Below are 27,885 nucleotides of genomic sequence, written 5' to 3' on the forward strand. Positions count from 1 at the left end.
CCAATTCTAAACCACAACAAAAACAATTCCCAACCCATATTCTTGCCTTCATTTTATATCAAAACAACAGATTTTCGAGAATTTGCCAATCCAAATAAAACAGTAAAAACTCAGAAAACGCATGGAATTGAAAAAAAATGATGATGATTTATTACGAATAGATTTAAAAATTTAGTACCAACTCCTAAATGCCAACATTTAAGCCACACCTAGTTCATAAAAAACCCACACTAACAACATATTTACGTGAATGTAAATGCAAATGCAAAACAATGAAGGAATGGGTTACCTCGAGACAGAAAATCTGAGATGAAACAAATGGGATTAAGCCCTTCTCAACTGAAATGACAGAAGGAAGGAATGCGTTACCTCGAGACAGAAAATCTGAGATGAAACAAATGGGATTAAGCCCTTCTCAACTAAAATGACAGAACTTTTTTAACACTCTACACGGTTCTCTGCTTCGCCTCCGTGACAAAGTGAAAACAGATGAGAGGAACAGGTAAGGAATGAGAGAGAGGGAAAAAAGAACTAACCGTTTTTCTGGGAAGCTCAAATCGCCTCGGTGATGAAGTGAAGACAGATGAGAGGAATAGGTATGGAATGAGAGAGAAGGAAGAAAAAACCGTCGGCAAGGGTCTTGAAGCGTCGGCTACACCGTTTTTCTGGGAATCTCAAATCGCCTTGGTGACGGAGTGAAGACAACTGAGAGGAATGGGTATCAAATGAGAAAGAGGGAAGAAAGAACTATCGGCTAGGGTGTTTTTGTGGGAAGCTCAACATTTGATTTTGGAGTTTTCAATCGGTTCAGTTTCAACCCGTGCTGAGATGGGTTGCTGATGTGGATACCTGGAGGGGCAATTTCGGTAGAAAAAAAACAGCAGGCTCAGAGTGCATGAATCTGATATAAGTTTCCACATTGAAAGATATTTTTCATATTCCATAAATCTGGGTTCCAAAAACCATATATTTAACAAATTGGTCCATGAAAACACAACTTTCCCTTTTTTTTTTTTGGTTAAAATTTTAAAATTTAAAATAAACTATCATCTTTTATTAAAAAATTAAAATAAAAATATTTAACATTATGAGATTTTGTTCATATAATGAATAGGTAATTCCGATTTTGATGATAACAAAATAGAAGTTGAGAAATGCTAATGATTTTATTGTCAAGTGCATAAGCTCAAAATGATCCCTTAACGTACATGCAACAAAACTTAAATATTTCACCTATCTCCAAAAAGTAAGACAAAATGTAATTAAAAATTGAGACGAATCTTGGTAAGAAGACTTGAAGATTAATAGAATTAATTTCATTTACCTTTTTGAAATTTTAGCTGAAATACACCTAATTCAATTAATTTGAAATTTCATTAAATACTTTGTATTGATGTTTAATAATGTCATTTAAACCGGATAATGAGTCACCCAAATAATGTTACTTGAATATTATAAAAGGTTTTGCCTACCTTCATTGAACATCAATTAATTTTCAAATGAGATAATCAAAATTCAGTTCAAGAATTAATATAAAAGCTAAGCTCATAAGTTAAAGCCACAATTTAATGTCATAAAAGGCTTAGGTGGTGTTTATTTTTTTACTTAATTCTAAATATAATCTTAATGATTAATAGTATTAAATATTAGGTTGTTTGTTTTTATAGTATTTTATTTTTATTAAGTATTAAAAAGTAAAAAAAAATCAATATGTTATTTTTTCTATTTAGAAAAAGTTAAATATATTTGTTTTTTTTATTCAATAAAAATTTATAATAAGTCATGAAAAAGTAGAAAAACAAACAATCCAAATTCTGAAAATAAATTGCTTTCAACAAAAAGTAAAAAAAACAAACACCCTCTCAGTCTACCATCATCAAACACCAATTGGTGTTTGTATGAGATGGTCAAAGTCCAATTCATTAGATGCATCATATAGATATGACGTGTCTTTTCTGGTATGCATATGGCACACAGTGACCATTCAAAGTAAGTATGGTGAACTTACGACATAGTTAGACTAGAGCCAACACTATTACATGAGTTTATTGCTCAACGTCATAAAATTCAATCATTAATCCTAGACTATGCTTTTACAAACGATCTTATTAAACATTTTGGTCACTAAAAGAGACTCATGAAATTGATAGATAATATTTAGTTAGATTTGTAATATGCTTCCTAATATATTTTCTTTTATTTTAATGCGAGTTTGGTATTTTGAAAACTTTTAATTTATCTAGTTAAGGAAATGGTACATAACCAAAAAGGGTTATAAAATATTAACATACAATAACTAAAATTGAAATACGTAATTTAAAAAGAAATTGATGGAGGATTTTGTTATGATGCAATAATGTCACTACTGTTAAGCTCGGGGATGGGTCACCTAAATGATGGTTCTTATAATAACAGGTTGTGATTTTAAATGTTATAAAAAGTTTAACCTACCATCGTTGGATGTCAATTGATTTTCAGATGAGATGATCAAAGCCAGATCCAAGAATTGATAAGTTTGAGGATGAATCACCCAAATAATAACTCTTAAAATAAGCCTATCGAGTGTGATGTCGAATGTCACGAACATCAATTGATTTTTAGATGATAATAGTAATTAAAAAAATTGTAAAAATGAATTGAGTCATAGAAAAAATAAAGAAGAAAATGGAGAAGTGTTTATGAAATAGTGAAATTTTTTTTTTTATCCATTTTATTTATCAATTTCATTAATCTCGCTAATTACAAAAAATATTTTTAAGATTCTTAATAACTTATTTCTCCATAATTTTGTTTTTGTTTTTTGTTTTTCGGTTTTTTTAACAATTATTTTATTTTATTTAGTAATATATATATATTTTTGGGGTCAGATATTTAAACTACTTTCAGTCATTCCCAGTCTGCCTCTGGGCTTTTACTTCCCTATTCGTCCCATTTACATACTAATTCTCATGCTACACATTCTCCAGATCCGATCAATTCCAAGGTCTCCTTCATCCCCCACTTTCCTTACTGGTACAAAGTTTTGATATTTTCCTCGAAGGTTTGAAATTTTCATATGTTCTACAGGCTTTTCTCATTGTACTCATAGGCTAAACTTTTGATTCATGTAATTGCAATTTCAAGAATTTTGGGGTTGTGATTGATGATAGAAGAAAACCCATTTGTTATAGTTGGATAATTTCACTACCCAGTAGAGCTTTAGGGTGCTTTTCATCATTTGAGATCACGCCCACTGTGAATTGTGAATTTTATGCTTGATTGAAAAAGTATTGCTTTGTGTTGGGTGATTGGCGTTTAGGGTTTAAGGGTTTCAAAGAAGTTAGTTAGATCTGTCACTGGGTTCAAAATGGATTTGCATTTGAAGAATTTGTTTGGGAGATTCCAAGAGCAGTTTGGTTCTGGTCCTGGACTGGGTCCTGGATCTGGAACATGTCTTATGAAAGTAGAAGGCATTGCTCCTGCTTTCATTAAGTCGATATTTAGAGCTGCAGCGGCTCTTTATAGAACTGATCCATGGAAGAGGTTGCGGCCTGGGCATTTGTTTGGAATCCGAGTTGGGAAAGATTCAGATTGGTCCAGCAAGAAACAGCCGTTCCCTTGTGTCCAATTCATTGGAGGGGATGGTGGGGATCTTGGATTTATTATGTTCAGATCAGAAAATAATGCTCGGAGGATGACCAGCTCTAGAGAGACAATTCGGGTTCCAAATGTTGAGGTTTTAAGGGTCACATATGAATTGGAGTCTATAATTTTTCCATCAAACCAGAGAATGATTAGGTCTTTGTCATTGGAAGCGTCAGGGACTGATCGGTTTCCTGCTATTGATGTTGCCCGGTGCATGTCATCAGGTGGGCTTCAGTTTAGGAATCCGACTCTTGAAGAGCTTAGGTTTGTGTATGCCTTCATGAAAGCCATTTCTTTGTTACACCCCTTGCTTCAGCAAGATAAAGAAGCTGGTCCAAAGTGGTCAAGGCTGATGTGTTTTGAGCCATTCATTGAAACAGTTGATGTGCAGTGGCCTCCTGAAATGGCCAAGGGTTATGATCTTGTTGCAGTGACAGTCTCACATCCACCCGGTCAGGCATATGAGGAAAAGACCAGCTCAACGGCTAGCTCAACACCTACCAAATATGCAGAACCGCCTAAGGAGGATGTTTTTGTTGATACAAAAGTGGCCTCAACCGTGGGTTTGAGGCAGTGTGCAATGTGTGATAAAGAAGTTCATGGAGAACAATCCCTATGTTGTGGGCGATGTCGAGCAGTTATTTACTGCAGTCCTGTCTGCCAGAAGCAACACTGGAAGGAGACACATAAAAGCTTGTGTGGTCTCTACAAAGCTATGATGGAAAGAGAAGAAGAGTTGGCAATGAAAATCTTCATGTTCCCATGTGCTGTAGATCTACCATGTAAATGGCTTGAATCCTTAGGTATCCATCAAAAGGGTATGTGGAGGAGAAAGTGTAGTTGCTATTCTCACTGCCCTTTCGGTCTCCTTCCTGTTAAAGGTGGGCTGTGGGATTCATGGGGTGGACTGGATGATGAAGAATATCCTCGCGATTCACCTTTTCACAATCATTTTTTAAGAGAAGGGATGTCAAGTCCAATCCTTCTCTCCAGTTGGTCTGAGTACTACAATCTCCGGTCACTGTCATTGTCAAGCCCTGTTGCAGACATTCTCTCACATGCATTGACAGTTTATTACATATTAACCACTCTCAGTACCAGTTCAAAGAACCTTTTACTCAAAGGGAAAGAGGTGATTCTTCACTACCTTGGACCTGAAGGGGAGTTGGATTGGATGCCAGCTTTTGCAGAGGTTGGTCATCTACTCAATGGGTTGGGCAACATACAGATAGTGATGGTGGGACCTGAAGTTCCAACCAATTTGTCGGGCACAACTTCGGGAATAAGTAGCAGAGTGAGGGTGAATCTTGTGAGGGGTTTTTACCAGGAGGAAGCGACCTATCTGCCGCCTCCTCATGTTGTTGTTGCACTTAACTGTGGATTGGAGTGTTATGCCAGTTGGATGGGAACTCTTGATTTAATCAAATCCATGGGAATTCCAGCCTTCTTTACAGACCAGTGTGAAATTTCATGTGCAAATGCTAAACAGGTTCTTCGTAATGCTGGACTGCACATCACTCATCCTGTGACACCAAATCCTTTTCGCTCTCCAGTGAGATATCATGGCCCGGCTAACAATCTTCCTTCATATAGCAATGGTTTTGTGCTCGGAGTGAATACATGAGTTGGGAACCATAAAAACTGAACTACTAGTTGAGTTTACTCACCTATTAAATTCTGGTTGTATGAAGATAACTATTGGTTTGCTCCTGAGAGATGGTAGAGGATGTTTCAGTAATTGAAGCAAGATGATTATTGTCATTGTTGAAGCTTGTTATGCTATTTTTTTTCAATATCTGAACATGGGTTTTGTTTATCATAAACTTCATATTTATTGGTCCTACAGCTGTAATGTGTGGAGTAGATTTTGATCTAAGCAGTTGAAGCAGAGAACTCTAAGCAGATTTCTTCCGTAGGCCCTGATACAAGTGGTGCAAATTGGTGCATCTGTTTGTATTATTTACACAGATACCAGTCTGAAATCTAAATAACTTTTGGCATCCGGATGCTGCTGCTTTCTAGTTTCTAGTGGACTTATTTTTGGGATTGACTGCTGAAGCAAGGCAACCCGGGACTATTGCCATTTCAGTTGACATGATTGGTGGAAACTCATTTTGTTGAGCTTTCAGAAAGTCTCAAAACTTCCTATCAGTGTAGATGATTGTGACACCTTTGCTTGTATGCTCAAAAGAAGGCTGTGGCAAGTGGATGTAGTCAGTTCCTGCAATCTTTTCTTTCATTACGACAGACCCTCAAAGATCCCAGTTAGATCAATCTACCAAATATCATTATTCGCCAGTTAAAATCAATGTCAAGTCCTTCAAAACATCCATAATTTCCTCCCTAACAAGGGATCTGGTATGTTTTTAGAACAGTATGTCCTCCACAACCCCATATTAGATTATGAAGCAAGTTATCCCACAATGTTTGAGGAGCATCCATGTTATAATCCACCAATTGAACCAACTCCATGTTCACACATGGAGAGGTGGACAAATGGAGGAATTAGTAGGAGAGCTTTAAACTCAAGAAACATAACTCTGATAATATGTTAAGCTATCGATTTTATTTAGAAGCTTAGACTGTTAGGATATAGGGCAACAATCAGTATAGTGCTTATGGCTATACTTTTGCCATCTCTTAAAAGAGAACCATTTATGGGCATTTTTGTCATTTTTCAGTTCTTTCAATTAGGACCTCACATTCACCATTTCCCCAGGATAGATGGCATTATGCTATAAAGGATGAGGAAAATAGTCAATTACCCTCCAATTCTAAGCCCCCCAACACCCCAGATTGATCTATAACAAGGTCAAACAACTACCTTCTCTTCACCATTTGATAGGCCATCCCCAGCTCTTGTAGCCACCAAAACTCTCCCGGAAAAGCAATGGACTTCTCACCATTTCAGCCTTCTTCCTGGCATTTCCTCTTCACCTCTCCTCTTCTTGTTTCCTACCAATTCACCCCAGATAACTATGTTCATTGGACCGAAACACCCGAGTCTCACATTTACTCAGCCAACCTTCCTGGTAATCTTTTAGCCTTAAGGAAAGGAGCTGCTTAGAAAATTATTCAACAATGGATTCCTGCCTCCTTGTTCTTTCCAGGATCTAACCTTAAAACATAGAAGATAGAAGAATTTGTCCATCTTTGAATCCTATTTCCTTCTCTTCTTCTTTTCATTGATTCTCCCTGTGGCAGGTTCTGTTGGTATTGAAATATGGTTTGGTTGTTATGGCAGGTGTGAGGAAAGAGGAGATAAGAGTGGAGCTTGAGGACTCAAGATACCTCATAATCCGGACAGAGGCCATTGATGAATCAACAAAGCCTGCAAAGAGCTTCATGAGGAAATTCCGGCTTCCAGATATGATAGATATCGATGGCATCTCAGCTGGGTATGAGGATGGAGTCTTGACAGTTACAGTGCCAAGATCTTTTGTGAGGAGGGGATTCTATATTGATCCTGGAGACTTACCAGAACAGCTAGAACTTCTTGCAAGGGCAGCTTGAATTCATAACTTCCTGGATAGTTAGTTCTCTAGTTTCTAAAAATTTGGTTATTACAAATACTAGGCATTGGGGGTGTGCTAGATTTGGAGATTGCTTTATGTATTCTCATGTATAAAAAATTATGAAAACTGGCAATGAAGTATCAGATTGTACCGGTTTTTGCTCCATTAATCTTTGGTTTCTGATCTAATTAAAGTTCAATATGACAGCTAGTTCAAATGGGTGGGATAGAATGAAGATTATATCCCATGTTTCCTTTCATTTCAATGTCTTTTCTTCTCCAAGGAGACGATTTTCATCGGTCTCTCCCAGAAATGAGTGAAATTTTCCTTCCATGGCTAGGGAAAAACAATCTGGGTTCCTACAATTTTAGCAGAACAGATGAACAGAATGATTTTCCTTGGCTTTCCAAGCAACCCCTTCATGTGGGTGGTAGATATTTCTTTAGGGAGGAAGGATCTGATTCATCCGAGTATCTTTGGTCTTTTTCAGCAGCCACAGGGACCACAGGGCTCAGACTCTTTTAACTTTTCATGGAGACAGTTGGGTTAAGCTGTGTTAACATCTAATCCAGTGGCAATAAATATATTGCAATTTGCTCAGCCATTTGAGTCTGTACACCAAAATATCTTCTGCAGTCTGCACTTTCATCACCTTCAACTTAAACCTAAAAACCCTTTTCTTTTATTGATATTTTATCCTCCATTTTGATTCCAAGAGATCTTCATTCTTCATTTTCATTCATGGCTTTTCTTCGAAGTATAAATAGTTAAATTCCAACATAAACCAGGTCTGAACACCTTGACACCTCGTCTGCTAAACACCATGGCCTGCATTCGAACTTGGTAGATCAGATCCATTCAACCCCTTTCAATGAACTTTTGGTCGATATTTCCAAATCCCAAAAAAAATTGTAAAAATTCAGTAGAAATGCCTTTTTTTTTTTTTTTCACTTCATCATCATTATAAATCATGATTTGCCTTTTGGTGCCTCCAAAAATCTGCTTCTTTTCTTACCTATCAAAGAAAAAAAAATGCTTGTTTTCCTAAATTTCATTGCTTTAAAAATGAATAGAATGCATAATGGCACGTTTGGTAACTATTGTTAGACATGTTTAACAAGCTTTTGACCAAAAATACAAATTGTTTTTTTCTTTTAAAAAAAAAAAAGAATATTATGAAAATTTCACATTGTACATAGTTAAACTCAAATTTCACATTTGAGTTTTCAAACAAATTTTTCTATTAAAATGTAATTAAGAACAGTTATCCAAAACAGGTTTTTTTTTTTTCCCAGTTTTAAAAGGCAATGACAAAAATACCCTAACATTTTGGAAGAGAAAGTGATGGGAGGTTGTCTTCAAGGGCATTTTTGTCCTAAAAAGTTCAAATGGAGTGGGTGTAAAAAGGAGATTTGATAGGTGGGGCCTTGAATAATATATGGAACAACTTGAGGCAGTTGCAGGCTTGGTTTAATGATGAAGTAGAAAGGGCGAGCAACGACTTGGTGGAGTTTGTCCTTCTGAGTTGCATACCAGAGGATTTTCTGTTTTATCACTTCAGAGGCAAGTTGGTGTAACATCACCCTTTGGCCTTTTGGTACTGGTTTGATTTTCTAGTTGGGATTTGCTGTACCAAAGTAGGAAAAAAAGAGAGAACAAAAACAATGATAGAAAAGAACACATTCATAATAGTAATCTCCTATAAACATGAAATATAATCTTTTTAGGGCAAAAAATATCTTCCATCAATTGTTTATCCTAATTTTACATCCAAGAGCTTCTTGAACCAAAAAAAGTGTATAAGTAATTATGTCAGACTGAAATTACATTTGTAATTTTTTTAATAAGGTAGATATTGTTTTTTTAAATATGAAGATTATCTCATCTCTTGACCGTGGGAATAAATGTTTCAAGAAAGAAAAAAAGAGAATAATTATGTGTGTATTATAATCATGTCTATTTGTATAATTCGTTTAATAAATTAGAATGTTAAGGTTTGAACGTTCAATCCGTCTCATCTGTTTTAACTCGTTTAATTAATATGAAAATGATGTATTGATAACCGAACCCATTAATAACACATTTAATTTATATAAATTTATTAATCTTATATGTTCAGAATGCCTGATATAAATGCTAGAATCCACAAAATAAAAAATAAAAATAAAAATTGATGAGGGAATAGAATATGATTTCTACCAGAAATGCATACATTCATTACCCAGTAGACATATGGGAGTAACAATTTGTATCAACTCCATATCAACCAGTACACATTCATGCACACACAGATCACTTGTAGCCTACACACCATAAACCACACAACTTTCACATTGTGTTCAGGGGTTGATTTCATTTCAATGGTAAAACTGAAATGTACAAAGACCCAGTTCCAACTAGAATCGTGGAACATTTTCATTCAAAGAGGGAAGGTTAGAGAGGGTTACCCTTCAATGCTGAGCTCTTCTCAGCCCTTTTTGGTCAGCTTCAGGAGTTCCATGGCCTCTTTCAATCTCCTCTCTGTGTTTTCTCTTCCAGCTTGACCCCGGATGTTCCTGCATAAAGTTAGCAAATGAGCATTAGTTTAATTACTAGTCCTAGTTAGTATAATGGAAGAAAACTCTGGTATGGCCAAAGCCGAACCTCTTCTCATTGTTTGCCTTCCTGCTAAGATCCTCAGTGAGGTTGTGTAGCCTCTTCAAAAGAGCAGGCAAGTTTCTTAAAGCTTCAACACCTTTCTGATTTGAACATATCTTCTTCAGAAGCTCAGAAGCAAGGAAATATCCCTCTTCCTTGTTCCTGAAAGAGAAGATTGATAAAAATGTTAAGAAAGGAAATAAAAAACATAGAATTTTTGGAGTCATGATCCAAATGATGAGCACACCTTAGGAACTCCCAGAGAATTGTTTCTACAGATCCACGAGTATCAATCAGCACTTCAGCCAAATGTGGATAGTGGGAAAGGTTTCTGAGAGTAGAGAGTGCATGTTTTAAAACCTCCTGATCAGGTATGCTACGGCTAACTGAGCGGATCAGCTTCAGTAGAGTGTTAATTGCCCCTGCAGCCACAAGTTTCTCGCAACATATCTGTGAATGTGCCGTGGCCATATCTGTAACATCAGTTTGACATTATTAACTCAGAATCCCAAGTAATTGAATCTGATACACCTTCCAGTGATAACAGCAAATATGATTTTAATCCTTACACAGATGAGTTATGCAATAGTTGACACTGTTCCATGGTTTAATGATGATGAATGTGCCGTGGTCAAGTGTTTTATATTTCATCTAAGAGAAAGTTGACATGATGATGAAGAACTATCTCCAGATTAAAAAAATGATGCAGCAAAACTGAGCTAAAGCAAGCAGGTTTTTATTTTTTACAATTCTAACAAAACTGAGCTAAACCTTCAATATCAATGGAAAAACTAAGAATGCACAATTGTGGCTTTGTGCAGAACTTCATAATTTAAAAAAGAAAAAAGAAAGGAAGAGAAAGAGAGCTTTTGTTCTAGAATTGTCAAATTACTTTTTTGAGTGTTGGCAACATTTTGGTTTCCCCATCAAGAACCTAGGCACTAGGTGGTCGCCCAAAGTACTAGTCATGATATTCTTGCCAAAAAAATCACTAATTACACATTCAAATCAATTTCCTGTGTAGAGAACAAACCGAAGACAACAATAGAAGAGCATTAAATAATTAAAATCCATGAACCAGTTAGTACAAATGAAACAAAAGGGAGAGAACCACAATTCTAGCCAGGTTATCAGTATCTATCCAATATACAACAAACAGTTGAAGCAAGGCAAGTGACCAAGAGAGGAGGGTGAGGATGGGGTGGTGGGATCCAGAACATCTTCATAATTCCCAGCCAAAAGAAAAGGGCATCTAAGAACACAAGGGAGCCAGGGCACTTGCCCTTAGAAAATTTTGATGATATTGCTTCTGCAAAAAACTCAGACAAAACACTGAATAAACTGTGAAGTCCTAACAAGGGGGAATGAAGACAGACTCAATACCAATACTACCATTGAAAGAAATCCATGAACCATATAGATAATGTGAAGTATACTGAGATATATATTCATATATCAGAGCTAGGATCACAGGGAATACCACAAAAATAATGGAGCGATTTGCCGTGTACAAAATCCATAATGGTGGTTGTTTTTTGACATATAAATATACATGATAACTGTTTTGAGGCCACAATGCATTGTTAACCCATGTCTCTAACTAAATAAATAATGCTTGAAAATTTTCAAATTCACACAGTAATCACTTAACTATAGTTCAAATGTGAAAAAATTGCACTGGACAAGGCACCATACAAACAAAATAAACTAAAAAACTAATGGTGGTCTTTTCTCCCACCATTTGCACAAGGTCATTCTAGGAACATGTCCTTTCATCCTTGCACAAGCATTCTTAATGGATGTTTACCCAGTCAACTACTGAGAAGAAATGATTGGACAAAGTTTGTAAAATTTGAAGCTAAATGATGTGAGTCCCTTGCATTGTGTTCCAGATAAATGATAACAGTATGAAAGACTGCCTTTATCTTTAACTACTAAACAAGTAGTATAGAACACTCACCCAAAGTTGCACACGTATGCAGAATGCCGCTGACACTTTTCATGCTCAGGAGGTCAGAAAGTGCTGCTAGAAGTCTATTTATAATACGCATGCCATCATCTACACTTGTAGCAGACTTTTGCACTCTCAAACGCAAATCCACTAGCTGCCCCCTTGACTCTTTCCGTGCAAGATAACCTTTCCAGTAGGACTACAGAAGTTGGGGAAAAGAAATTTCAAATAAATATCATAACGAATTATAGATATTACTGAATGGAGTAAATCCAGTTCCCAAAACAAACACATTTATGTTCATTCAGAAAAGTAAATGTTTGTTAACTAATAGATTTAAAAATAATCAAACTCAAAACGTGTACTCAAATGAGGACCTACTAAAGAGCAACATAAACATATTCTTACAATCACTATAATCCAGGTTGATACAGTAGATGTTGAAGAAACTATGCTCCACACATTGGTTCTAATGCCCATGCAGTAAGTTTACTAGGCAATAAGGGGAGTTGGTTGCCAAATTTGGTAGGTCCTGTGATATTGCAAGAAATTAATGTTCTCCACAACAGGGTATAGGTGGTTTCTCTTTCTTCCCTTCTGTTGCCCCTTGTAAGAATTGGGGTGGGTGACTGCATATGCTGGTTCTCATTTTTGTTATTTGTTTCTAATGATAAGACCGTGCTCTAAGTTCACTGAGGACAACAAGAAAACCTATTAAATTCAACAACACGTGACCAAGAATTATTTATTAAAGTGATGCCAATGATCTGAAAGAAGATATGGCCCATGATAACAGGAAATATTGAGAGGGATCCAAGCTACAACCCTAAGTACTTGTGACAAAACTGTCCTTTTCTTGTATTTCTTTTTTTGGCTTTTTTTTCCCTTAGCCATGTTTCAATGGCACCAAAACATGAGAGGCAATAGTGTTTTTTAGTTTGAGAAATTCACAACTTCAATAAGGACCCAATCACATTTTAGTAAAACTTGCATTGCTTCCACAGAACACACAAATCCAAGAACCATAAATTATTCTACTCAAATATGTGGGAGCATATCTAGGTGATCGTATCACTTATGAAAACTGGAGTGCAACATAAGAAAGCATATTAGAAATTAGAGATATCTCACTTGTATCACAACAACCCGATGCCTCTCTCTAGTGGCTTCTCGCCTTGCAATCCACCCACGAATATGAGACTGAATAATAATTGCTGATTTTGTTCTTGAATTAAGCAACAAAACACCTCTCCACCATCTTTGCAGTTTCAAAACTGAAGTCAGTAGCATTTTTAATTGAAAACTCGGGAAGCAACCTCTTGAGGCCTGTAAAGTGCAACCATTAGGTGAGGCTGAACGAAGGCTAGAAGTCCCTGCATTAACCCAATACTGGATGTAGTTATATTTTGAAAAGCAATGTGTCAAATATTCATAAGGAGTTAATCAATACATCTTAAAAAAAAAGGGGGGGGGGGGGGGAAGGAACAGAAATGAAAAACAAAATAAGCTTTCATGGAATAGATCAATTACCTAGGAGTCTATTTCGTGTAATGTGCCCTCTGACAAACCGTTGAATATCAATAGCAGCATATCTGTAGCATTGAAATGCTTTCCAGCATTTTACACATTGAAAAGCATTTTGAATCTTTATCACAGCTTTTCTTTGGAGCAAAAGGTCCCTCCTTGTCAACCAACCACGGCAATGACTCTGGATTCAATTCAAGGACCATAAGTGCTACGTGTAATAATCACAGCAAAATAAAGATTCTACCAATGATAGAAAGATAATCCTAAAGGAATTCAGCCAAAAAAAAAAATAGTCTGTGACCTCATAATTCATCAATCATTGACAATTGGTAGAAAGTATATCCAGAAAAGCCAAATATGTGCAGCTCTATGTTGGCATTGGTCACATTGTTAGTTGCTTTAATGTCAACCATAGAACAGAAAGTTAAGACATTAAGTTCTTAGAAAGCATGTCCCATCTGATAGATCTTGCAACCATTGAAAATTGACAATTTGAGATAGATGAAATTGCTGATAATCCTTGCTGAGATGCTGTAATAAGCGTCTTGCTCTTTGTTTTTGTTCTTACAAGCCATTATAAGATAAACACTGGATTTATTTGATTAATGGATGCTAAGGCATTCACATTTTGTTTGTTTTGGTGGTTGTGGGAGACCGGAGATTATTAAAGTTCGAGAAATCAGGAAATGAAGGTCGGATACATGAAAACTTCTGTTCTTCCATTTGTTAATTGAGATGACGTTTCCTAAAAAAGAAATGGGAGGAGCCAGGAGCATGAAGTGGGGGAGGGACATAGAAACAGACAGATAGTAAAGAGGAAAGAGTGGGAAAAACACCATGATGAGCTGGGATAGTTCAGAATCACTTAAATATGAGTAAACCCCAACAGATATATAGCAGAAATTGTGGAGAACAACGTACTTGGATTACAACAATTTGATGTCTAAGTCTGCAAACTGCTTTGCGAGCTATCCATCCACGTAAATGAGACTGAATGACGATGGCTGACTTGCTGGCAATTTTGTAAATCTGAAAATTCCTCTGACATTTTAAACCCCGAAAATCACTTTGAATTTTTATTGCTGCTTGTTGCTTCTTCACAAAACTCCTTCTCAATGACCAGCCACGGAAAGCACTTTGAAGTTTTATTGCTGCTTGCTGCTTCTTTACCAAATTTCTCAACAACCAACCACGGAAAGCACATTGAATTTTTCTTACTGTTTGCTTCTTCTTTACAAAACTCTTTCTCAACAACCAACCACGGAAATGACTTTGAATGTTTATCACTGCTTGCTTTTTCTGTACAAAACTCCTTCTCAACAGCCAACCTCGGAAACAACACTGAATTTGAGTTGCAGCAGTGTACTCATTGCGGTGAGAGTTGCAGACAGAAAAATTCCTCCAAGCAAGCTGAATTTTAACAGCTGCTTTTATCCGAAGATCATTCATTTCCTTTTCTTGAAAAATAAATGAACTTTTCTCCATCTGAGAAAGCGTGCAAGTGTATTTAGGCCTGGAAGTCCATTCATAAGTACATCTCCTATCAAAACTAGCAGCTTTGACAGGATCTGGAGACGATGGATCCTGAGTCAACATATTTCTACCCTGATGTTTGCGAGAGATCCATCTCCTAACTGCCTTCTGAATGAGTAATGTAGAACTTCTTAATTTGACAAAACCATGCCTGTCAACCATGAAAATGATATATCTCCCAAATGTTTCCAACTGTTTCAATCTTCCTGTAGGACAATTGAAAAGCTATTCAAATGAGAAACTTGGTTAATCTAAAGAGAAAGCATAAATAAAATTCTGAAGATTGGCAAATACCAGATGAATACTTCTGAACTATGATGGGACTGAATTTGTATACGACTGATTTCTGTTTCACTGTTAGCCAAGCTCGAATAACAGTTTGCAGAAAAGAAACTGCTCGTTTTATCTTGAGGTACTTGTGATGTTCAATTGATCGTCTGAAACAACACTGTATAAGCTTTGCAGCATTTCCTTGAAAGATTGCATAGAGATTGAATTGTCAGGTGAAGAAAGGAAATAAGAAGAAATTTGCCAAAAATTTGCATGGGACACTAAAATTTTTAAAGCAAAAGAACAAAAAAGGGACACCAGGAATACAGATACACCTTCATTATACTAAGAGCAGAAATTTAGTCAGAAAACTAAAGGCAATGTCAATTTTATTTGTTCTGACTTCCAGGAAGCTACCATGCCCATCTCAATTATCTTTAAAAGAGAGGGATAGAGCATCAGCAAAACTGATCTAACTGATGACTAACAAAAACTTCAGGTGCAATGGTTGAGATGGAAGGCTGTAGGGAATGCTATAGTGAAGTCAACTTAAAGAAGCCACTGTAATAAATATTCATGCTAGTCACCAGTATCTGAACTTTAGCATAGAGACCATGGTGAAGCTAGGTTAAATAAAATTTTGATGGACCAAAACAGCACTGTCAAGATGATAACTTTCACCAAAGAACAAGAGAAAGCCCAGAATCATTACCTCTTTGAATGTCAGTGCAGCATTTGTCGGCAGAGAAGCACTCTGAAGTAGAAGCAACTGGTTTAACATAACATTTGTGATTTTGTTCAACCATATTTTGCCACCAAGCCTGAATGGCCTTAAATTTCTGCACAGTATCTGTATGAAGAGAGCAATATGAGGAAAAGGAGGAAAAACAGCAACAAATAGTTTTAGTTTAAGCCGTATTGGCCAGTGAATCACATCAAACTAAAAGAGGTGCCAAGACATAAACCTAAACTGCATGCACAATCTATTATAAGGAAACTACCAGTAAATAAACAATGAAAACCTTCAGCATTTTGCCCACCTGTTTCTTCTTGGTTCTCTACTGCTTTGTAACTCATAAACAAGTGCCCCATACTAGAGCGTTTTCCCTCTGGAATTTGACAAGTACATCCCAGGAGTTTATGAAAATTCAGCTGATCCTGTTGAGAAGAAAAATAGTTGCAATTTCTCAATCATGGTACTAGCTACTAACTGGATCCAGTTAATATTTGAACAGTATACTTAGAGCTTACTGTATTTCTCTTGACAACCAGCTGGGATGAGAGGAACACCAACAAAATTACCACAGACCTATCATTGCAGGCTCCATTATGTTCAAGGATGTCACTGGTTTGTAGAACCTGTAAAGGAATATTGCAGCACAATGGTGACAGAACTAAACCAGATTTGAAAAGAATATAATGTTTAACATGTCAGAAACAATTTAATAATATATAAATTACAAGGTTTTGGAGCATATCTTACATATTTTTTGGTGTCCTTGAGGCCTGGCTTAAGTGGAAAGGGTTTGGGGGGATTGTGGGAGATCCTAGGTTCAAGTCCTAGAGGGGATCAACAAAAAATAGAAAAAAACATATATATCTTACCTATTATTTTGTCAATGTAAGACCTGCACCACTTCATGGGTTCGAACGTCAATTGGTCGTGATAATTTCTAGAGTCTCTTCAGGGGTCTATAGGAGGGTATGGAATTAATAATTTCTAAATATATTAGATATGTTTCAATTGCAATGTCATTCAAAATGATTGTATCATAAGGCAATTTAGCACAAATGTCATATCAGTGAGATATTTTAAGTTTCATTAAAACTGTTGATTTCTTAGGAAAAGGTCTAAAACCCTTCATTTGGCTACACCTTTTCTATGTGAGGCATTTTGCACAAATATCTCTATGGTTAATGAAGAGATTCTAGGGCTAGTTAGATTTCTATAAATAAAATTAAGAATACTGACGTATAAAAGGATAAAAAAATATTTCAAAATGAAAAATATTTAAGTTGGAGCCATACTGAATGGGCAAATAGCTTAAGAATGATCCTTCAAATCTGTGGATGATTCTTTCAGAATTAAAAACTCTTTTTTTTTGTCCCCTACTGAGAGTCAAACCTGGATTTTTTAGTTTTCCAACAGGACAAATTAAACTTTTATAAATAAACATGAAGCAGCAAAGCAAGTTAATGCAACTGCCTTATTAGTCAGCACATATAGATTGAAACAACTGAGATATTTAATTACTAGAATAGAAATCTAATCCCAATATACAGGAGTATAACTTGGATTTATCTAGCTTGCAAGTTTGGCAAAACCAAGCATCATAAACCCACGGCTCAACTTGTAACCAACCTTGAAGCATAATTATACAATATATCAGTTTTAAGCAAGTTATGCAACCAACCAGATATTTCCATGAGTTCCAGTATATTATATTTTAAGGCACTTTCATATTTGATAGTACTCCATTACACTGTTCAAATAGCTTTCTCTGCATCCAATTGTTAATGAACCCAATTCATTCGTCAACACACAAATGTACGGACATATTTACACTGGCCTATTTTGCTTTATAGCCTTTAAATGCATTCCAAACTAGCAGCAGAATTCCCTAAATGTCCAATAGAGTATGAATAGTCATATTTTTAGGTAATCATCTTTTAGATTTTGCTTTGATAGAATTTGTCTTGATGTGTTTTGAACATGTTTTAATTGTTCACAGAGTACTGTTAAAGTTCAATAATGCATAAACACATGCCAAATAACTATAGATCATAATGGATGAGAATTTGAACTAGACATATGCTGAATATTTACCTCTGGAAAATTTCCCAATAATGTTGTCAGCTTCTGTGATAAGATAAAGTTGTGTGCTGCATCTGTACAATCAGTAGCTGATATAATTGATTTTTTACCATTTCTTTCATTAGGATCCTGTGAACAGATCACAACAATAATTCAAAATGATTGAAAATCTGTAAAACATGATCAACACAAAAGAAAATGATTAAGGCAATACATTGTAAGAACGGGAACAATGAAGTTCCTTCCTGAAGTAATAATCAAGCAAACACCACATGGCTTTTCCATCAACCAAGGAAGCAAAATTTTCAATCTTGAAATCGTAACCTTCACAAACCGCCTGCAAACAAAATGAGAAGTGTAGTAAAAGAAAATGATTTTTGAAATAAGTATATAGAATAGCACAGAGCAAACAGGTGTTAACCGTGTCTCACTAGAGTTTAGAAATAGACAACAAGCATTGTCTTGGGGAATTGAATGGGTTATCAAACACAAGCTTGGCTTCATATTGGTAATCTGTTAGTAGAAAGGAAACATTGCGAAGCCATTGCTGATAAACTTTCCAGTTGAGACTCAAAAAGTTAGTATGGAATTGTCATGTAGCAGTATTTTATCAAATGGAGTCATTTGACACGAAAATGGAGTCATTTGACACGAAAATGGAATCATTTTGATAGAAAAATAATACTATTTTGAGCTTAATTCAACCATAAACTAAGTCTACAAGTACAACAGTTGAAAAAAAAGAAAAGGATTGTGTCCCTCTAAAGGAACCTTTCTCTACTTCTAACAACATCCCTCCCTAGAAATATGAAAACATAGTAGTGTATGCACATGATACATCATGCTGACATTATATAGAACCTTGCTGGTACTTAAGCTTTCTAATGACTTCCCACACAGTATTATTTTCTATACTGCCCCACTTGACCCTGCTCAAGTAGGAGAGTTGGAACAAGTTCCATTCCAATGGCAAAGGTCAGGAAAGGGATGCACCACCTGAACCTACCCCATCATCATCCCCAATGGTGGAAGAAATAGGAAAATAATAACTCAATGCAATTTACATAGAAGGAATACCTGGATCCATTTCAAAAGCATTTCCAAAGGAGAGGAAATATCATTTTTAGAAATGTCCTGCAAAATGGTAAACAATAATTAGAGCTCAAATATAATTTGTGGAACGGAAATCAGAAAATATGGAAAGGAGTTGAAAAAGAACAAAAATTGAGAAAAGATTGTAGTTTGATCAATTCTTCAAATTCGAGGCTGAGTTGTTCTTCAGGATGTGTACACATAAAGCATCTGACATCAACACTTCTCTGGTCTACATTTTTTAAAATGACATGCTAAAATAAAGGATCCAAATTAAAACATACCACATCAGCACCACGGATTTTGGAAATTTCCTCAAATAACAACGTTTTGTTGATTAGAAGTGGTAACTGCAGATTACATGACAGGGTGAAACGATTGATGTTAACAAGTGCAACCTCAATGATTCCTTAGTTTAAGCAATCTTGGACGTTTGGAAGAAAGAAAAATCACATACCTGCAAGTGAACAAAAATGTTCCATAACAATGAAAGTGTAAGTTCCTTATCTCCATTAGCAACATCTTCTCCTACAATCACCATTCCATCATCATCATATAATGACACACCAGCCTGCTTAAGATATTGCAGTGCAATGCCACAATTTGCCAAATTCTTCTTATGGGTATCAGATGGAACTACCATTTTCTGCCATACAACAAAGGACCAAATCATAAATGTGTCAATAACAGAAGATAATTGTTGGTCACATGAAATTCACTTAAAAGAGGCTAACCACGAGAATAGAGGAATCATGCAGCAAGAGTTGAATGGTTCTACAGAGCCGCACCCCATCTTGAAGATCGTCAAACAAATCTGTCACTCTGAAGTCATACTCGGTAAGGCAACACTGCAACATACATGGCAGAGGTTTTATTGGCAAATTAACCATTTAAAACACTATATGAACATTTGTTAGTTGATTTCATGCCTTGTTATCAATGCACAAGGACCTAAAGGTTGAGATACAACTTCAAAAGCAAACACTAATGACCCCACCTAAATATATCAACAATGACACATATACACATCTACAAAAAAAAAAAGTATAAAACATAGATTGAGCAGCATACCTGTTCATAGGATACTTTGTACCCCACAATCACTAGATGTGCAAGAAGATTACCCTCTCCATGCATAATATCCGATGATAAGAAATCTAGTTTTTAACCAAAAACAAAAGTCAAATAATAATGGATTAAGTAACATCACATATTGATGAACTTAAAAATGGAAATGAAGAATAATGGTTTGGATAATTACCATGGATTATTTGACGACTTGATTTAATGTTTGACCGTTGAGAAAACAATAATGGAGAACCCCCATCCACCCCATCAATACCATATTTAATAGGAAGACAGCTCTGAGACTTAGCTCTATCAAGAATAAGAACAAGCAACAAAAATCTCTTCAATATTACATTCCCCATAGTTTCAAAGTAACCTGGTCGATATAGGCCCTCAACCAATTTGTTATAAGCATAAGCTTTTGCTAGACCGACATGTGAGAAGAACTGCTTCTCAATAATCATTTTCAATAATGTGATTTCTTCATCAGAATTGACGTCTTCATTAGGCAACAAGGAATCACCTCCAAAAATAATGTATAAGCCAATTCGGAGCCATATTGGGTTATAACACATGAGAATCTTTATGGCCTTCTCTTTCATTCCAACATCTGTTACAATGGGGCAATGTGCCTTCATTTTTAGTCTTCCTTCATCAATATTCTGTGAATAAGGACATAGAGCATGATTCAACAATTACAACAAACATTTTACATGTATAAACTAAAAAAAATTTAGTAACTGATGACACAGTGCTGCATTGAGAGGTATTGACTTGATTCCAACTTTTGATATCACAAATTTCTCATCAAATTACGGAAGGTAACCAAAATCATTTTCTAGCAGATCATAAACCAATGAAGAGCACAGAATTTTGCTAGAAAATGCATGTTTAAGAACATTAACAAGGACAAGATTTTCTCTGCACTTCAAACATCAGAACCCAGCATAGTAGATAACATTTCTAAGCCACACAGGTCTTTCAGGAAAAATTTCCTCAAGATATCTGAGAAAACCTAGTTCATGAGTCACTAGATGATATATTTGGTTAAAATACTGATAAACCCCATTTCCTATGGCAAGCTCCTCTCCTATGCATTGCTGTACCGGACATCTTTCTCTCCCTTCACATGTAAACACCATGTCACTGGCATTCAATTCCACAGATTTCAGCAAGCCACATAAAAATTTTATGCTCCCATTAACACATCTAAAGCAAAAGAGAGTAAAAAGGAATGTCACAATTAGGTGTGAGAAGCAATGCTAGCAAGAAGATGGGGAGAAAGAGGATGTGACCAGTGCTACCAGCAAACCCGGATCCAACTCAATTTTATCCTTCCCACTGTCTCTCCCATTCATTCAACAAAATACTCCCCTCCTTTTTTGTTATCACATTGCCCCTTGCATCCAGTTGTGACTTTCTTATCATTGCTCCTTTCAACTAGATATACTTTAAATTTTCCTTTTTTCTGAATTTCAATTTGCTTGTGGAAGAATTCGTTCACAAGTCATGGCAAAGGCTGTGGATTTGAATGTCAACTATGTGATGTCGCCAGTGAAGATGATGGGAGATGTTCTGTGCATCAATAAAGAGAGAAGCCAAACCCCATTTACTTGCAATCAAAGACGGAAGGAAAATTAAATACATGAACCTCCACTCCACAGAGCCTAATGCAAAATTTTAGCTTAATAAGCTGATTTTTTGTTCATTTTCGGGAAATTAAAACAACAAAAATGTAAAAATTCACACATTCACTTCTTTCTTCTCTTCACTTTGGAAGCACAACAAAATCCAGAGACTTACCTTCGCCACTTGAGTCATCACTTTAAAAATCTCCTTGCAAGTTCCCAAGCTCAAATAAACCCTCATTCGCTGCTTCAAATCATCAAAACTACAAACTTCCTTCAAAGAGAGCTGCAAGGAAGAGAACATCAAACTCGGAAACATCCCCGCATCCGAATCACCACCACCATCACCTTGCCACATAGAATCCCTCTGGCGCTTCGGGCTCCGCCACGCCCCATTAATCCCGACCCCGACACCTGGCCAGCTATCCCTCTTCCCGTTGGCCAACACCGAACGCGACTGATCCACTCCGACCAATCGCGAAACATCACAACCGCAGGATTCGGGGTTCTCAAACAAAAAATTGAGCCAAACAGTGAGCGATTTCGCCAGAGACTTCAGCGACTTTTCTTTCTTAATCTGCGCCTTCCGAGACGATTGAGACTGCTCCATCTCGAATGCCTTGAGCCTCCGCGCCGCCTTCGACTTTGACGAGGATGGAGCCAGTGACGGGCGGTGCCGGAACGCAGAAGCCGAAGAGCGAGGAGTTTGCTTGGAAGCGGTGAAAAATTGGGGGAAAGGAGAGTGGAAACTAGGGTTCTTGGAGGACTGTTTTGGGGTTTTGAAATTTGATATGTCTTTGAGAAAGGAGGAAGAAGAAGAACAACAAACATTCGGTGACGGCGAAGGACATGGCCGTCGACTTTCTTCATCCATTGTGGAATCAATGAGTTTTCTTTCTCAGACTTCGATTTTCTGTTTGTTTCCTGGGATTTCTGGGAGGTGTCTGAAAAGGAAAAATGGTCCGCGGAGGGATTTCGATTTTGAATTTGAATGCGGAGGACGAGGAGCGCGCTAAAGTGATGAGACCGTTGCATGGCACGTGATCCCTTTCCTCAAATTACAGAAGTATCCTCAATAATCGGGTGCAGGATGGTCCACCGACGTTTGATGGTCCGTCGCATGATTGATCCCCATCGGGCGGCACACATAAAAGGACCATGAATACCATTAGAATCATAGGTTTCTTTATTTATTTATTTTTAATTAGTAAATGATTCTTGTGAAAAATAAATTACATATATTGAATAAAAAATAAATTAATTTTTATTTTATCTTTTTAACATATATAAAATGAAAATTTAGCTTTCATACAATAAATTATAAAATTTAAAATAAAATTAAAATTAAATGGGATAGGCCGAAGAGGTATGGGAAAAAACTCCCGTATTTTAGTTTTATTTTTCAATTATAAATATTGATTAAAAATTAAAAATTTAAAAGTTAAAAAAAATGGTTTTAAAACAAACCATTGAAATTTAAAAGTAAATTATATTTAATATTAGATTAAAAAGAATACACGTCACCTAAGTTTAATTACAGTATACTAAATAATAATTTTAAGAAATATTTTTAAACTAAAAAATATTTTTGAAAAAAAAAATAGGCATTTAATAAAATTTAAGAAATATTTTTTAAAATATGAAAATTTACTTATGGTGTTCTTGAAGAAATACTTGATAAATGATTATTTTAAAAATATTTACACATAAAACACTTGTTTAATAAAATTTAGAAAATATTTTTAAAATTTTAAAAAATTACTTGCAATGACACTTTTAGAGAGTTCATATTAAAACAATGTTATTCACACTCGTAAAATATGTTTTATAATGATTTTAGAAAATGTTTAGAAGATAAAAATTTTAAAATATTTGAAATAAAAAAATGTTTCTAAAATCAATAACAAACTATATAATCGAATCAAAAGTCAGAAAGTGAATGTTATCGTTTTGGATACATACGAGTTTACATGGTACATATATATAGGATATAGCAACAAACAAAAGAGATAAGTGATAGACAGCAAAAACAATACTAGCATTATACATCATATTAAAAAATGGTCAGATTCAAATCGAAAGCATAGAGGATATCAAAATAAATAAACATTTTTGGACTGCAAAAGCTTCACCACTTTTTGTGTCTCTCGTGTCCTTCCTCCATCAACAGTACTGCAATGTCAATCTTCAACCTTCTGTTGATCTTCCTTCTTCCAATCTTCATCATACTTTTTCTTAGAGAAAGAAGGGGGGTATCTCAAAAGCTTCCTCCTGGTTCTCTAGGCATCCCCATCATAGGCCAAAGCTTCAGCTTCTTACATGCTCTGAGAAAAAACACAGGTGAAAAATGGCTTCAAAGTAGAATTCAGAAGTATGGGGCAGTGTCCAAGCTCAGCCTCTTTGGGACTCCTACTGTTCTTCTCAGTGGGGCAGCTGCAAACAAGTTCGTATTCACTAATGATGGGGTGATTCTGGCGAACCAGCAACCTCAGCCGATTAGAAGGATATTGGGGGATAAGAATTTGACAGAGTTGAGAGGTGAAGATCACAGAAGAGTAAGGGGTGCAATCGGGATGTTCTTGAAGCCTGAATCCTTGAAGAAGTATGTTGGGAAGATTGATAGAGTGGTTAGGCAACATCTTGACATGAATTGGAAGGGCCACCAAACAGTCAAGGTAAGCCTTAATTCGACCCATTAATTAGCAAATTTTGTGTTATTGCTAATGAGGGAAGTAGTGCTACTTTTCTTGATCCTGCAGGTTTATCCGATGATGAAGCAGCTCATGTTTGATATCATATGCTCTCTTCTATTTGGTCTAGAACAAGGGAAGGATAGGGAGATGCTTATTCATGATTTTCACCTCTTCTCACAAGGCCTATGTTCTGTACCAATAAATCTGCCATTCACTCGGTTCAGTAATGGCCTAAAAGCAAGCAGAAGGATCAGAAGAGTGGTTAGTGAGCTCATACACGAGAAGAGATCAGCAATGGAGCTAGGGCAAGCTTCCCCACAGGATGATTTCATCACTTGCATGCTCAACATCCAGCACCAAAGCAGTCCAGATCAGACGAGGACAATGACCGAAGAAGAGATTTTGGATAATGCTATTCTTGTCATGTTTGCTGGACATGACACTTCAACAAGCCTTTTAACGTTCCTGCTATGGTTCCTAGCAAAAGACCCGGTCGCTTATGATGCTATTGTCCATGGTAAAGCCATTGTGATATCCTGTATCATATAAAGACGAGTCTATACATACATACATACATATATAGATGCAATTGTGTTTGATCATATGTTAATTAAGGATTGATGTATTGTGATAATTGGTTTCCTCATCTGCAGAGCATGAAGAAATAGCAAAGACCAAAGTTTCTGGAGAGCTTCTCAATTGGGATGATCTTGCTAAGATGAAACACACATGGAAAGCAGCAATGGAGACTATGAGGATCATCCCTCCCATATTTGGTGGTTTCAGGAAAGTCCTCAAAGATTTTGAGTATGGTGGCTACTTGATTCCTAAAGGGTGGCAAGTAAGTCAAAGTTTCCATTATTTTTATCAGCTCATCAAACATACAAGTTTCCATTATTTCCATTACATGTCACGAATTGAACTAGTTGATCAACTCATAAGATTTGAAGTTTTTTTTTTTTTGTTATTTATTGAATAACAAATCTGTCGGTCATGTCATAATTAACTATCTTATGATTAAGGTTTCACGAAAGAATAAAAATTGTGAAATTCTTTTATCTTTATTTGATTAATAGATTCTTGAATGTTGGTATATTCCATTTATATGTGTGGTTGTGTTAACATAAGTAATATCGACTCATCATCTACTTCTCATGTTTGTTGATTAGGTGTTCTGGGCTGCAAGTCCAACTCATATGGATGATCAAATCTTTATAGATCAATGGAAATTCAACCCGGCTCGATTCGATAACCAGACATCAATCCCACCTTACAATTTTGTTCCATTTGGAGGAGGAATGAGGATTTGTCCAGGATATGAATTTGTGAGGATTGAATCCTTAGTCTCAATTCACTATTTAATCACCCAATTTAGATGGAAACTACTCGACGGTGAGGATGTTATCATTAGGGATCCAATGCCAATACCTCAACAAGGACTATTAGTCTATCTTGAGCCAAAGATTGCACCATAAATAGATGTAATTTCAAGATCTATATATATTGTTTTTAGTCATTGCAATGTTGTAATCTTCACACCATGTTGTTTTTAGCTATAAAGTGAAAACATTTACCTTCTTGGGATTCTCCTCCATGTTCTAGTACTTGTCCCATGTAAACTAAGAGAATATTTAGCCTTCTTCACAGTATTAAAAAGTTGATAAGATTAAGTATTTAATTTATTACATTGAAGTCTTATTATATAACTAAGAAGTCATGGTCATAATTTTATCAAAGTAATTGAACTCACATGTAACTTTAAAAAAGTTGTTAAAAAACGATGTTCTTAAAGCGAGATGTTAAATTTAAAATTAATATGATGTGCACAATAAGAAATTTTTTAAAAAATGAAGAAAAATAAAAGAAAATTAAAGTTAATAAATTATTTTTACATACTTTTTAAAAATCATTTCACCTACTGTTATTAAAATTAAATACTTGAAAATATATAAATTCATAACTAATTTTTAATTATATTTAATTTCTTTCCTATTTTTCATTATATAAGAAAATCATTTTACTTCACATTTGATTTCTTTTCTTTGAGACTTTACTAAAATCTAACATAGATAAATTAAAAGTTTAATGCAAACCTCAAAAGAAAGTTATTCATAAGACGAAGTTTTGAGCTTTAATCTAAACAAGTCGGTACAATATATAATATTTAACCGGTTGTCTAACATTGACATAAGCTTTTAGATTAATTGGTAACTTAACTTCAATATAATTACTAAATTATTATAGTGGCTCTTGTATCTAATAAGATCATTATAATCGGCCCTAGTAAAAGATTAGAAAAATCATAAGGGTCTAACTACAATATAAAAGTGTAATTTTTCAATACCTATCGAAAAAAATATCACTAATCAAGTGGTATCACGTATATATTTTTAAGTTTCATTATTTATATCTTAATCTCATATATTTTTACCCTTATACTTAACTTTTATTTATTTATATGTTTGTTCAATAATCTAAATTTCATCATATATATTTAATCCGATTTATTGTCGGATACATTGCTTAGCATTTTCCAAGTAAAAAAAAGATGGTTATGGAAGAAGAATATGTAAGAAGAATTAGATGACAAATTTCACATCCAAAGAGTTGGAAAGTACACAATTGGGACCAAATGCGAAGACAAAGAGGGCATATTCACCAAGGCAAATGTGTTTGTCCCAACCTGCTAAGCATATGGCCCTCCTCCTTTAGCCAAGCTTGGGACCATTTGTCTAAAGATAAGGAATGATATCTACATGAGATGTTGAAAAAATCAATGATCAACTTTAGTGTGAACACTCTCCTAATGAATATGTTTCTTCCTTTTTTCTTTGGTTACATAGTCTATTTGGTTTGTGTGAAAGGAAAAGAAACAAGAAGGAAATTTGGGAAAGTTTGAAATTTTAATTGATTATCACGTATACTAGAAATGAAAGGGCCAAAAAAAATTTGAGAAATATTAATTTCTAATTTTTCCATTGAAATAACTAATTTAAATGTGAATATTTGTTTGTTGACATTGAGATGAAAATTAAACTATAATAGTAACTAAACAAGTAATATTGATAGTATGATGATATATTACTTCTTAAATATATAATTTATTTTTATGTCCTCACGATGGACCAAACAAATAGACTTTAATATCAAGTTTGATGATTGACTCTAATACTATTTGAAATAATTTATTTTAATGGTATTTATTTTTTTACTTAATTATAAATAAAAGTTGAAACTAAATAGTACTTCATAGTATTGAATATTAGATTTTTTGTTTTTATAATAAGTCATAAAAAAAAACAAATAATGTAAAGTTTGAAAGTAAATTACTTTTAGTAAAAAACTAAAAATAAAAAATAAACATCATCTTCCTCTTGTGTGAATATTATCCACTTTTGATTCATAAACCCTCACATTTCGAAACACTCCATAATAAAATGGGTTCATTGCATATATATTGTTTGTAGCTTCTTCCATAATCTACGAGTAATACACAATATTTAATTTTTCTAAATTTTGTTTAAATTACCTT

At 35.2% G+C, this 27,885-nt stretch overlaps 4 protein-coding genes across 4 annotated transcripts; 3 read left to right on the top strand and 1 right to left on the bottom strand.

Annotated features, from left to right (window-relative positions):
- The first annotated feature begins 2,875 nt into the window (after positions 1-2,875).
- LOC100252085 (uncharacterized) lies at positions 2,876-5,624 on the top strand. Its single transcript, XM_002266855.5, has one exon. It carries the CDS (start codon positions 3,347-3,349, stop codon positions 5,246-5,248), a length of 1,902 nt encoding a protein of 633 aa, XP_002266891.1. The 5' UTR covers positions 2,876-3,346; the 3' UTR covers positions 5,249-5,624.
- A 722-nt stretch (positions 5,625-6,346) lies between these two features.
- LOC100260546 (15.4 kDa class V heat shock protein) lies at positions 6,347-7,308 on the top strand. Its single transcript, XM_002271159.5, has 2 exons — positions 6,347-6,656; positions 6,869-7,308. Exons 1-2 carry the CDS (start codon positions 6,515-6,517, stop codon positions 7,135-7,137), a joined length of 411 nt encoding a protein of 136 aa, XP_002271195.2. The 5' UTR covers positions 6,347-6,514; the 3' UTR covers positions 7,138-7,308.
- A 2,001-nt stretch (positions 7,309-9,309) lies between these two features.
- Positions 9,310-22,644, bottom strand: LOC100246947 (uncharacterized). The gene is made up of 20 exons (XM_059740257.1): positions 21,836-22,644; positions 20,226-20,694; positions 20,036-20,121; positions 19,699-19,812; positions 19,422-19,610; positions 19,249-19,314; positions 18,950-19,006; positions 18,087-18,209; positions 17,885-18,001; positions 16,309-16,416; positions 16,098-16,215; positions 15,770-15,907; positions 15,082-15,258; positions 14,176-14,993; positions 13,258-13,435; positions 12,859-13,100; positions 11,737-11,926; positions 10,024-10,249; positions 9,783-9,938; positions 9,310-9,694 (listed from the first exon to the last, which is right to left on the bottom strand). Exons 1-20 carry the CDS (start codon positions 22,532-22,534, stop codon positions 9,607-9,609), a joined length of 4,359 nt encoding a protein of 1,452 aa, XP_059596240.1. The 5' UTR covers positions 22,535-22,644; the 3' UTR covers positions 9,310-9,606.
- A 1,108-nt stretch (positions 22,645-23,752) lies between these two features.
- LOC100241818 (cytochrome P450 716B1) lies at positions 23,753-25,884 on the top strand. Its single transcript, XM_002266945.5, has 4 exons — positions 23,753-24,335; positions 24,420-24,870; positions 25,007-25,194; positions 25,523-25,884. Exons 1-4 carry the CDS (start codon positions 23,838-23,840, stop codon positions 25,826-25,828), a joined length of 1,443 nt encoding a protein of 480 aa, XP_002266981.3. The 5' UTR covers positions 23,753-23,837; the 3' UTR covers positions 25,829-25,884.
- Positions 25,885-27,885: the final 2,001 nt, after the last annotated feature.

This window comes from Vitis vinifera, chromosome 10, assembly GCF_030704535.1.
Source record: "Vitis vinifera cultivar Pinot Noir 40024 chromosome 10, ASM3070453v1".
Lineage (NCBI taxonomy): Eukaryota > Viridiplantae > Streptophyta > Magnoliopsida > Vitales > Vitaceae > Vitis > Vitis vinifera.